At 46.2% G+C, this 12083-nt stretch overlaps 1 protein-coding gene across 16 annotated transcripts in view; it reads left to right on the plus strand.

Moving 5' to 3' along the window:
* The window catches only part of cast (calpastatin), a 318006-nt gene that overhangs the window by 128727 nt on the left and 177196 nt on the right, over positions 1-12083 (plus strand). For 14 of the 16 annotated variants that reach the window (XM_072516336.1, XM_072516333.1, XM_072516334.1 and 11 more), the window contains 2 exons: positions 3943-3999; positions 11505-11594. In XM_072516336.1, coding sequence (XP_072372437.1) covers positions 3943-3999; positions 11505-11594 — 147 coding nt within the window. The remainder of the gene's footprint in view (positions 1-3942; positions 4000-11504; positions 11595-12083) is intronic. The other 2 variants (XM_072516330.1, XM_072516341.1) reach the window with 1 other exon arrangement.

Genomic DNA, 12083 nt, shown 5'->3' on the forward strand with positions numbered 1-12083 from the left:
TGTTCTTTTTTTCTTGTGCTTGTGGTATTGATGTTGTAACTACTTTGCCCCAAAAATCGATTTGATTTCAGGTCGCAAATACCAACTCTTCCAATTTGTTCTTTCTGACATTAGCATCATCATACCCGAACTTGGTATGGTCAACACACATCTGTCTGTGCTATCACAAATGGTATATTTTCTTCAAAAAAGTCCTGCAGTCCCTTGCTCGGTTGCTATCTGGATTGCTTTCCAAACTGCATGGTAAACACTATTCACGATGAGTCCCAACACTTTGTGGTCACTGAATTGCAATGTGTTGGTTAGTTGTACTTTGGTTGCAAAGTCATACCTTTGTTTAAGTTCTGTTGTTCTGTAGTCATTCTTTGTGTTCTGAAGATCAGTTCCCTTTGGCTTATCTGATTCATCTTTGAGTTTTTTTAATATCAGGTCCCTTTGGTTTATCTGAAGTATCTTTGAGCTCTTTGTGCTTCTCATCTGGAGTCAACCTCTCCAAGATGTTTTCATTTTCTTGTTGGCTGTTCACAATTGATGTGCTCTCAACTGATTTGTTCACTGTTGCACTTTCATTGTCAGCCTCTGCACAGTCCAGTTGAGAAATTAACTCTGAGAGCTGTCAGTCTCACCGTTGTCCTGCAGAGCTTGTATGCTACTTGTGATCACGTCATCACTAGTTGCAAATAAAATAGATAGACCTTCATAGTCTTTCTCTTCTGGCTCATCGTCTGATTTTCCACTCTCTGTTTCATATGGTCACTCGCGTTCAGCATCCCTGCCCAGTTTACGAGTTTGGAGAGGACTGCGTCCTCTGATGGGCACTATCCCTGCTACTACTCTTTGCTCGTACACTCTAGTGTGTGTGATTCACCAAGTGATGTCCCACCTAACAAACAGGACTCACGAAAGAGTACATATCTGCTCTGGTTCGCATGTGACCTGTGATGCTGTATCCTCTGAAGGAATCGTTGACTTTCAGATGTCACCGCTGATTTTGGTCATGTGATGGCTGGAGAGGAGAGAAGAAACAGATATGATTTAGTCACATGAATGTACAAATGTTCAAATACACATGGTTAAGGTGATCATATTTTATTTGGTAATGAATTCAAGTCACAAAGTTAGGAATAGGAAAAGGATATTTGATAATCAAACCAGAAATATCATTTTTCCCCTTACTTTCCAAAGTATTTTATCTTTGTTTCTCTAACTGCTGGATTTAAAACGGATTGAAACTGTTGAACGGTTGTTCAGTTTTGATTAATCTTGTTTTCAAGTCTCATTTGGAATTTTCTCAATAAATTCAACACCGTGTATATAGCTATATTAAGATACAGACTGTTATTAATAGTAGCCATGGGGTTTGCAGATAAACCTATCTTGTCTCTGTAGCTATTTCTAATCACAGTTGGTGTACATAGTCTACTGGAGTGAGAGGATGTCCAGCGCTCCTGCATGCCCTAGCAGCTGTCATGAAATGACTTTGACAGAGGTCACCTGGAAAATTAGAACCATTACCGTTAATGGTATCATTTTCTTAGTTTGCATTTCAATCTTGAAGGTTTGAGCATTTGTCTTTCTTGAAATACCTTTGAAATGGTTTAACTACATTGCACTGTTATCACAGTGTATGACAGAAGTTGAAGTCCTGGAATTTCTGTCAGCAGACGTCACTCCAGCTCAAATGCTCCACTGCAGACTCTCACTCTGCAGTTCCACCATCTATGCAGAGCAGATATAACTCCCAATATCCTAAACTGTTGGCATGAAAGCACTTGAAACATAAGGAAAGTTAGGAAGGTGGAGTAGGTTGGAATTTTTAAAGCTATGTTTTATATTTGATTTTCCAGTACGATTGAATGGTGTGAACCATATAACTCATTGCAGGAATGTGTCCAGCTTTGTTCACTGCAGACCCTCCCAGCACAGGAATTTTTAAGCTTTCAAACTTTCTTGCCCTCTTTCTCAATGAGGAGCAGGAAACCTACTTTATATCTTCCATGCATATGAATCAACTCTGCCAACCCCAAGATGCTGAAGGGATCACTTTAGTGAGTGGAGGTCTTGCCTCACTCTATGACCATACGAATAAGGGGCAGGTGTAGGCCATTCGGCCCAATAAGCCTGCTCTGCCATTTATTAAGATCATGGTTGATCTGATAGTAGCCTCAAATCTCCATTCCACCTACCCCCAATAACCTATCATCCCCTTGCTTCCCAAGAACTATCCACCTCTGTCTTAAAATATTCAAATACTCTGCTTCCATGACCTTTTCAGGAAGAGAGTTGTAAAGATTCATGATCCTTTGAGAGAAAAAATTGTGCCTCATCTCTTTATTTAAATGGTCAACCACTTATTTTTAAACAGTGACCGCTAGTTCTAGATTCTTCCACTAGAGGAAACAGCGTCTTCACATCCACCATGTCAAGACCCCTCAGGATCTTCGATACACTGCCTGAAATTTCTCTGGCAGTCCCCTGTGGCACTCAACTCCGTTTCTTTAACCTTGCTTCGACTCCATGCCACTTTCCCATCCATCACACATAAATATCAGTGATGGGAGCGGGGAACAGGCTCAAGGTCAGAGTTCCTTGCAGTTATCCTCCAGAAGTGCAGACTAAAAGCTGGTAATAGGTGCAGGATACTAGGAGGAAGGAACCAAAGTTTCTTAATGGAGAAAGAGGATAGAGGATTTTTTTCCCCCTTTTGATTCCATCTGTGCATCCCTCGCCATTCCTACTGGTGCTGTGATGGCATTTTCACCAGCATTTTATTTTCTCACTGTGTTGGGTGCCCTTTCAATGGTAGGAATCTTGGGTTGTTTACCTGGTAAATGTAATGGTTGAGAGATGTAGATGTTTAACCAATGTCGGAACATTGACAGGGATGAGTCCAGGAATTACTGATACAAAGAGAAGAATCTGTTGTATGTATTTTGCAGAGGATCACTGTGGGATCTTCATTCCCTTTATCAAGATCAAATCCTAAAATTGTAACTGTAAACCTTGCAAAAGCACTTATTCAAATCTAGGAATTCAAAAATATTGTCATTTGATTACTAAGCTAATTTTTTAATGGAAAAATGCATAATATGTCAAATAAAAACAAAAAGCTTTACTTTATATTATAATCCAAATAGTGAAGTGTAAACACAATCAGTCACTATCATCGTCATGTTATAAACTACATTGGACTGCAGTAAATCTCCAACAACAACATTGAATTTATACAGTGCCTGTAATATAATAAAATGCCCCAGAAAGAAGGTAGTCAAATGTGTTGTTTAAAAGAAGGAACTTATTCATATAAATAAAGGCAGCTCACCACCACCTTCTGAAGGGCAATTAGGGATGGACAACAAAAATGAAATGGAAATGAAAATCGCTTATTGTCACAAGTAGGCTTCAAATGAAGTTACTGTGAAAAGCCTGTGGTGAGACACGTATGGCTACATAAGGCTGTTGTATATATGTTCACTATTGTTCTACTGTTCTATTACTATCATTATCTCCTCTGTTGTATATACTTACTGTTATTGCTGTTCTGTTATTGGTTGTTGCTGTTGTACTGTTGGAATGGTGTTATTGGTGCTGCTGTTGGCTCCGCCTGTGGCTCCGCCCCTCTGAGCAGGTATAAAGCCCGTCGATCTGGGGCAGTCTTGCAGTGCGGGAGGAGCTACAGGTTGGCACACTTTTAGTCTATTAAAGCATTCGTTCATTACTACTCAGCGTCTCGACTGAATTGATGTCCATCAAGCCCCTAGTCGCCACATTCCGGCGCCTGTTCGGGGAGACTGGTACGGGTCTCACCAGTGATGCCCACATCCCAGGAAATAACTATTTAAAAAGCATATGGGTTTTTAGGTGATGCAAGTTAAGATAGTTTTCAAAACTTTACATAGTCCAATAAAAGAAAGTAAAGACCCAATTTTCTATCTTGTAAAGGCACCTGTGAAAGCTTCAACAGCAGTCTCGGTTTCTGCGGGTAAAAGTGATGCAAAGGTAAGTGGAAAAAAAAGAACAAAATGTGAAATGTATGAATTATTTTCAGAGCAGAAACAGACCTATAAATTGTGGTCTTTATCAGTTCATTTCGGTGCACAATCATCTGAGACAAAAGGTTATGGGCGGGATTGTCCATCCCGCCAGCCCCGTTTTCCAGTGTGGCGCACCCTGGCAGCGGGATCCTCCGTTCCGGCAGCCGGCCAATGGGGTTTCTCATTGGGACTATCCCACGCCATCGGGAAACCCATGGGCGTGGGTGCGTTGCCAGGGAAGCGGAGGATCCTGCTGATGGAGAATCCAGCAGTATGACTGAGCCTCACTACAGCCTTGAGCACATCACCTGAACTAACCTAGTTGTCTTTCAGTAGTGTAATAAAGAAAAGCCCAGTCTGCCGATTCAAATGGATGTAGCATTCCTGTGGCACTATGTAAGAAGAGCAGTGAGTTCTCCTGTGTATTGTCTAATATTCTCCTTAAGCTGCATGGGTGTGCTGCTTTGCAACAATCAGGAATGTGTCACACAGAATAAATAGGCCATGCACAAGCAGCGTTCACTTTAAAAAGCATGTTCATGGCTTTGTGTTAATCTTAAAGGGATCATGCAGTGCATGTAACTGGCTGAGCACAAGAGACAGTAGTTAGAGGTAACATTGATCTTGACCCTTATTATTCCCACAATCAACAACATCAGGAGTAAATTAATTGGCTATTCATTTGATTTGTGATTCTCGTGTTAAGGAGGGTATTGATTGGGGGAATTTTCAACAAGGGGACAGAAATTTGAGATGGACCCTAGATTGGTTTCTGGACCATTATACATTGCAGTGGAAATGGGTGCAGGCCATAGGTAAATGATGGAATAATTATGCAATACTTTCTTCATCATTGATTAATTAGAATGTTCCCACCTCCCAACACCATAGCAATATGGGCTACTATGAAGCATATGCCTTGCAAGATTGGCTGGTCAAGGCTGAAGTTGTCTCAGAAATGGAAATGGATGACTTGGAGGTTTCATGTAATTTGTGTCTGCAGGAATTTAAATTTTTTGAATCAGTTTTGAACATTGTTTGTCACCATATATTGATGGCTGGTCGCGACTTGGTCTTTCCCTTGGATTGGATGGGGTCACAAGGAGATTTGATAAACATACATTAAGATTTTAATGTGGTGTTCCATGTGGCTGTCCTAATGTAATCTATGTGCTGGAGGATGAAGAGCAGGAGACAGTCAGAACAGGTAATGCCACCGCATCAGACAGTAACAGTCTCCCACATGTGCCCTGTCATCAGCATCTTATCACTTCAGATAATCAGGCATAAAATTGTGCCTCAGGAGACCCTGGAGGAGCGGAACATTCTGCTACAGCTAGACAAGCCATATGAACATGTTGGAATGCTTCAACCATAGCACAGAAGATTACAACAGGCACCGGAATGTGGCCACTAGGGGCTTTTCACAGTAACTTCATTGCAGTGTTAATGTAAGCCTACTTGTGCCAATAATGATGATGATGATGATTATTATTATTATTATTATTAATTGTTGGCATAACTGGCACCTTTGAAGCTTCAAAAGTCCAAAGATGTGCAGGTTAGGTGGGATCGCGGGGCTTGGTGGGGGGTGGAGGAGTGGGCCTAGGTGTTCTTTCGGAGGATTGGTGCAGTCGAGATGGGCGAAATGGCCTCCTGCACTGTACGAATTCTATGGATGCATTTACAACATCAATGGATTTGTTACCCCTACCAGCATTTGGCAAAAGAAAAATGTCCTTGCTGCCAACACTGCACATTTCATGCAATTCAGTAGTCCCGGATAGATTAATGTTTACTTTTATCTTATGCCTGGATTTCAGAGGTTGCTGCAGGCATCAGGGTATATAATAATAATCTTTATTGTCACAGTATTAACACTGCAATTAAGTTACTGTGAAAAGCACCTAGTCGCCACAATCCGGTATATGTGGTAATCTGTGTCTATACATAAACCCACAAAACTGCATAAACTAAATACTCCCACAAATTGTAGTTGGTGTGAAACCACCAGCAGCACATACATTCTCCTTGGGCCTGTTATGTGCCTGCGTCTGTGGCAGGTTTCTGTTCCATCAACACAAGAACACCTCCAGGATGACTGTTGAGTGACAAAAGATAAGGGGCGGGATTCTCTCACCCCGGGGCCGGGCCGGAGAATCACCGCGACTGGTGCGAAACATGCCACACCGCTCCGACGCCGGGACGCGATTCTCCGGAGAGCGGAGATTCGGCGCCGGCGCAGTCAGCACGGTGCCGGTCGGGGTCCGCTCTATGGGCCCCCCCCCCCCCTGGGGATTCTCCACCTGGGATGGGCCTAACGGCCGTACCAGAAACCCGAGTCCAGTCGGCACCGTTCTAGCCTGGTCTTACCCGGCGGATCCTCGGCGTGGAAGGATCCAGGACGGCCTGTGGGGAGGGAGGGTCCGACCCCCGGGGGTGGGGGTCTCCGCGATCGCTGAGGCCTGGCCCGCGATCGGGGCCCACTGATTGGCGGGCTGGCCTCTCAGGCTAGGGGCCTCCTTTGTTCCCCGCCGGCCTGTGTAGCCCTACGCCATGTTGCGTCGGGGCCGGCGCAGAGAAGGGAGACACCGCGCATGCGCGGAACCCGCACCGGTCCCACTGCGCATGTGCAGACCCCGCAGGCCCATCTGACTTCGGGATCGGCAGCTGGAGCAGCGTGGGTCGCTCCAGTGCCGTGCTGGCCCCCTGTAGGGGCCAGAATTGTTGATCCTGAGGCCATGTTGACGCCGTCGGGAAATGCGACGCCGTTTACGACGGTGTCACCACTTAGCTTCAGGATCAGAGAATCCCGCCCCTTATTCCTTCAATAGTTGCTGACACCTCTGGGTAGAATCAGCAGAACTCAGAAGAATTATACTAATTCAGCTGCCCCAGTACGTCGAGAACAAACCACTTGCATGTTGAACAGTTGATACAGTGTGTGAATGGGCCTTGGAGTGGGTGTGGGAAAGGCCACAGATACATCCCCAGTATAATCTCCAGTCTGGGATCTTACCTAAAACCCACCTCCTAAATTCCACATCGTCCCAGTTCAGAGCATATATGTTCACGAGTACCACCCTCACCCCCTCCAGCTTCCCACTCACCATTATGTACCTACCCCCCTTGTCTGACACGATTCTACCTGCCTCGAATGCCACTCATTTGTTGGTCAAGATCGCTACCCTCCTAGTCTTTGAGTCCAACCCTCAGTGGAATACTTGGCTGACCCACCCCTTTCTCAGTCTCGTCTGGTCTGTAACCTTTAGGTGTGTCTCTTGTAGCATTGCCACGTCCGCCTTAAGCCCCCTCAAATGCGCAAACACGCGAGCCCTCTTGACCGGCCCATTCACATAACTCCAGTCACATAACCTGATCATGGGAGGAGACTTGAACAGTCATTGATCCGGAATTGGACCGGTCAAAATCCAGGACAGGGAGGAGGCCGGCTGCGGCAAAGGATTTGAAGGGGTTTATGGAACAGATGGGGGGAGTAAACCCATGGAAATTTGCATGGCCAAGGGCAAAGGAGTTTTCCTTTTTCTCACATGTCCACAAGGTATACTCTCGCATCGACTTTTTTGTTCTGAGCAGGGCGCTAATACTGGAGGTGGTGGATACTGAGTACTCGGCAATTGCAGTGTCGGATCATGCCCCGCATTAGATGGATCTATGGGTTAGTGTGGAGAGAGGGCAACGCCCGCTGTAGAGACTGGATGTGGGGTTGCTAGCAGACAAAGTGATCTGTGGGCGTGTTAACAAGTCCATCCAGAACTACCTGGAAACAAATGATACGGGGGAGGTCTCCGCAGCGACGGTTTGGGAAGCTTTGAAGGCAATGGTCAGAGGGGAATTAATCTCGATTCGGGCCCACAGAGAAAAGGTGGAGTGGGCTGAGAGGGATAGATTAGTGGAGGAGATACTCCAGGTGGACAGAAGATATTCGGAGGCCCGGACGTGGGGCTACTGAGGGAGCGGCGGAGGTTATAGGCGGAGTTCGGGCTGTTGACCACAGGGAAAATGGTGGAACAGTTGAGGAAGGCAAGGGGGGCGATTTATGAGTACAGGGAAAAGGCAAGCAGAATGTTGGCGCACCAGCTCAGTAAAAGGTAGGCCAGGGAGATAGGTAAAGGAAAGAGTAGAGGCGGGAATACCGTCCTGGACCCAGCGGGAGTGAACGAGGTGGTTAAGGACTTCTATAGTAAATTATATGAGTCGGAACCCCCGGCTGGGGTGGAGGGGATGAGGCAGTTTTTGGATCAGTTGCGGTTCCCGAGTGTAGATGAGGATCTGGTGGAAGGGCTGGGAGCTCCAATTGAGATTGATGAAATAATCAAGTGGCTGGAGGGCATGCAGTCGGGCAAGACCCCGGGGCCTGACGGCTACCCGATAGAATTCTGTAAGAAGTTTTCAGAGATATTGAGTCCACTGCTGGTGAGGACATTTAATGAAGCAAGAGAGAAGGGAGTCCTCCCCCCAACAATGTTGCAGGCCTCGATTTCATTGATCCTGAAACGGGAGAAGTACCCGGAGCAATGCGGGTCATATAGGCCAATTTCTCTCCTGAATGTGGACGCCAAACTGCTGGCTAAGATACTGGCCACAAGGGTATCCCGGGGGTGATAGGGGAAGACCAGACGGGATTAGTAAAGGGCAGGCAACTCAAGGCCAATGTTCAATGTCTTTTAAATGTTATTATGATGCCCTCAGAAGGAGAGGAGGTGGAGGTGGTGGTAGCGATTGATGCGAAGAAGGTTTTTGGTCGGGTGGAGTGGAATTACCTGTGGGAGGTGTTGGGAAGGTTTGGGTTTGGTGAGGGCTTTATTGACTGGGTGCGGTTGCTCTATACGGCACCAGTAGTGAGTGTGCGTACGAACCGGCTGAGTTCGGGGTACTTTAAACTATACCTAGGGCCGAGGCAAGGGTGCCCCCTCTCCCCGTTACTGTTTGCTCTGGCCATAGTGCCATTGGCCACGGTGTTAAGAGCCTTTAGGAACTGGAAAGGGCTGGTTCGGGGGTGGGGGGGAAGGTGGAGAACCAGGTCTCGCTTTATGCAGATGACCTGCTCTTGTACATTTCAGACCCGTTGGAGGGGATGGGGGAAGTTATGCGGATCCTGGGGGAATTTGGCAATTTTTCAGGGTATAAATTGAACATGGGGAAAAGCGAGATGTTTGCGATCCAGGCAAGAGGACAGGAGAAGAGACTGGGAGAACTGCCGCTTAAAATGGTAGGGAAGAGCTTTCGATATCTGGGAATCCAGGTGGCCTGGGAATGGGAGGCACTGCACAAGTTAAACCTATCCCGGTTGGTAGAACAAATGGAAGGGGACTTTAAGAGATGGGACATGCTCCCACTATTACTGGCAGGGAGGGTACAGACCGTGAAAATGACGGTCATCCCCAGATTTCTGTTTGTCTTTCAGTGCCTCCCCATCTTCATCCCAAAGGCCTTTTTGAAGCGGGTTTTTGAATGAGGATTTTTGGGCTTTGTGTGGGCGGGTAAAACCCCGCGAGTGAAGGAAGTATTGCTGGAGCCCAGTCGGGGGGAGGGTGGGTTAGCGCCACCGAACTTCTGCAATTACTACTGGGCGGCTAATATAGCCATGATTAGGAAGTCAGCATGGGAGCGGAGGCGGCGTAATGCAAAGACACCAGTTTTGGAGCACTGATAACACCTCTTCCGTTCTTGCCGGCCCGATACTCCACAAGTCCGGTGGTGGTGGCGGCTCTGAGAATCTGGGGGCAATGGAGGAGATATAAGAGAGTGGAGGGAGCATCAGTTTGGACCCCGATTTATAATAATCATCGGTTTGTACCGGGTAGGCTAGATGGTGGGATCCGGAGTTGGCAAAGGGCAGGAATCAGAAGGATGGGGGATCTATTTATAGATGGGAGCTTTCCCAGCTTGAAAGCTTTGTAGGATAAATTTGAATTGCCAGCAGGGAACAGGTTTAGGTATTTGCAGGTGCGAGACTTCCTGAGAAAACAGGTGCCGGGCTTTTCGTTGCTGCCGCCACGAGGGATACAGGATAGAGTAGTTTCCAGTACCTGGGTGGGAGAGGGGAAGGTTTCAGATATTTACCAGGAGCTTTCGGAGGCGGACGAAACTCCGGTGGAGGAGCTTAAGGGCAAGTGGGAGGACGAGCTAGGAGGAGAGATAGAGGCGGGTCTGTGGGCGGATGCCCTAAGCAGGGTTAATACCTCCTCATCATGTGCCAGGCTTAGCCTGATACAATTTCAGGTAGTCCACTGGGCACACATGACAGCGGCTAGGATGAACAGGTGTTTTGGGGTAGAAGACAGGTGTGCGAGGTGCGCGGGACGCCCAGCAAATCATGTCCACATGTTTTGGGCGTGCCCGAAGCTTAGAGGGTTTTGGCATGGTTTTGCTGAGGCAATGTCCATGGTGCTAAAAACACGGGTGGTGCCGAGTCCAGAGGTAGCGATCTTTGGAGTGTCGGAAGAACCGGGAGTTCAGGGGGCGAAAGAGGCTGACGTCTTGGCCTTTGCCTCCCTGGTAGCCCAGAGATGGATCTTGTTAATGTGGAGGGATTCGAAGCCCCCAGGTGTAGAGACCTGGGTTAGTGACATGGCTGGGTTTCTCAGTCTCGAGAAAATAAAGTTTGCCTTAAGAGGGTCAATGGTCGGGTTCACGCGGAGGTGGCAGCCGTTCGTCGACTTTCTCGGGGAAAATTAAAATGTCAGCAGATGCAGTATTCTGGGCGGGGGGGGGGGGGCGGATTGTTGTTTTATGGTTGGGGTGTGTGAAGATTGAGATGGGGGGGTGAAATATTTATTATACCATGTTGATGTTATTTTTATAAAAAATTTCAAATACCTTAATAAAAATATTTAGATAAAAAAAACAATAGTTAGGCTGTCTCTGGAGTTCGGGATGAAGGCCGCCAGCAATCCTGGACTCTGGAACACCACCGCAGTGCATGGGGGGGGCATTTACAGGTGGATCTTCCAGATTTGGTGTCATCGAGGAATTCCATCTTCCAGCTTCAGAGTGTTCCTGGGGATTCATCTTCTTTCTCAGGACGTCAGTCTTCTTTCTTCAATAGTGGGTCAATGATGTTGGCCGCCTTTTCAATATATTGACCGGCTATGATGGTGGATTACATGCCATTAGGCCTGCCCCAGCACGGAATAGGGCACAAAGCACCCAGTTACATAACTAATGAAGTGGGGGCCGGAATATATGTTGTAGCTTCCCACCAACCCCTGCCGTGGAAACGCTCTGCATTCTCACCCTCACCCTCACCATGCAAAAATGTCCCAGATAGTAGGATTCCGCCCACTCAGGGTCAAAGTTCCCCATTAGGCGGAGTATGTTGGGAAATTCTCAGTTAAATATGAGCAACAATTGCTTGGGTTGTTTTAAGGAACATTTTTCACTGTTGGTAGAACATATTTCTGATTAGTTTCGTGACAAATTGAAAAAATATATTTTATTTTAAAGGGTGAAGATCCATTTGACCTACTTGCAGGGACACTTCCATCAGAAGCACCGGACAATTCAGCTCCAATATTCACTGGTCCTGAAGTAAAAGTACAAATGAAATTTATCTCATTATATAAAATGCAAATTACTGCGGATGCTGGAATCTGAAACCAAAAGAGAAAATGCTGAAAAATCTCAGCAGGTCTGGCAGCATCTGTAGGGAGAGAACAGAGCTAACATTTCGAGTCCAGATGGCCCTTTGAAGGGCTCAAAACGTTAGCTCTTTTCTCCCTCCAGATGCTGCCAGACCTGCTGAGATTTTCCAGCATTTTCTCTTTTGGTTTATCTCGTTATACTTTGTTTTTGAATAATTATTACATTGTTTGTTAATCTGAATCTTAGGAGAGCTAATTATACAGCTGGCTGTATGAAAGTAGTTTGATTTAACACTGTCCTTTTCCAGTCCAACAATATCAGTAATTGTATCAGTAATGGTGCCATTTGCTATTCTCAGTTCCTCCAATTGTGAACATAAAATATTAAAAATAAATAAGCATACCTATAACTTTTCCTTGCTCAAGATATGATGAAGAAATT

Source organism: Scyliorhinus torazame, chromosome 9 (genome assembly GCF_047496885.1).
Source record: "Scyliorhinus torazame isolate Kashiwa2021f chromosome 9, sScyTor2.1, whole genome shotgun sequence".
Taxonomy (NCBI): Eukaryota; Metazoa; Chordata; class Chondrichthyes; order Carcharhiniformes; family Scyliorhinidae; genus Scyliorhinus; species Scyliorhinus torazame.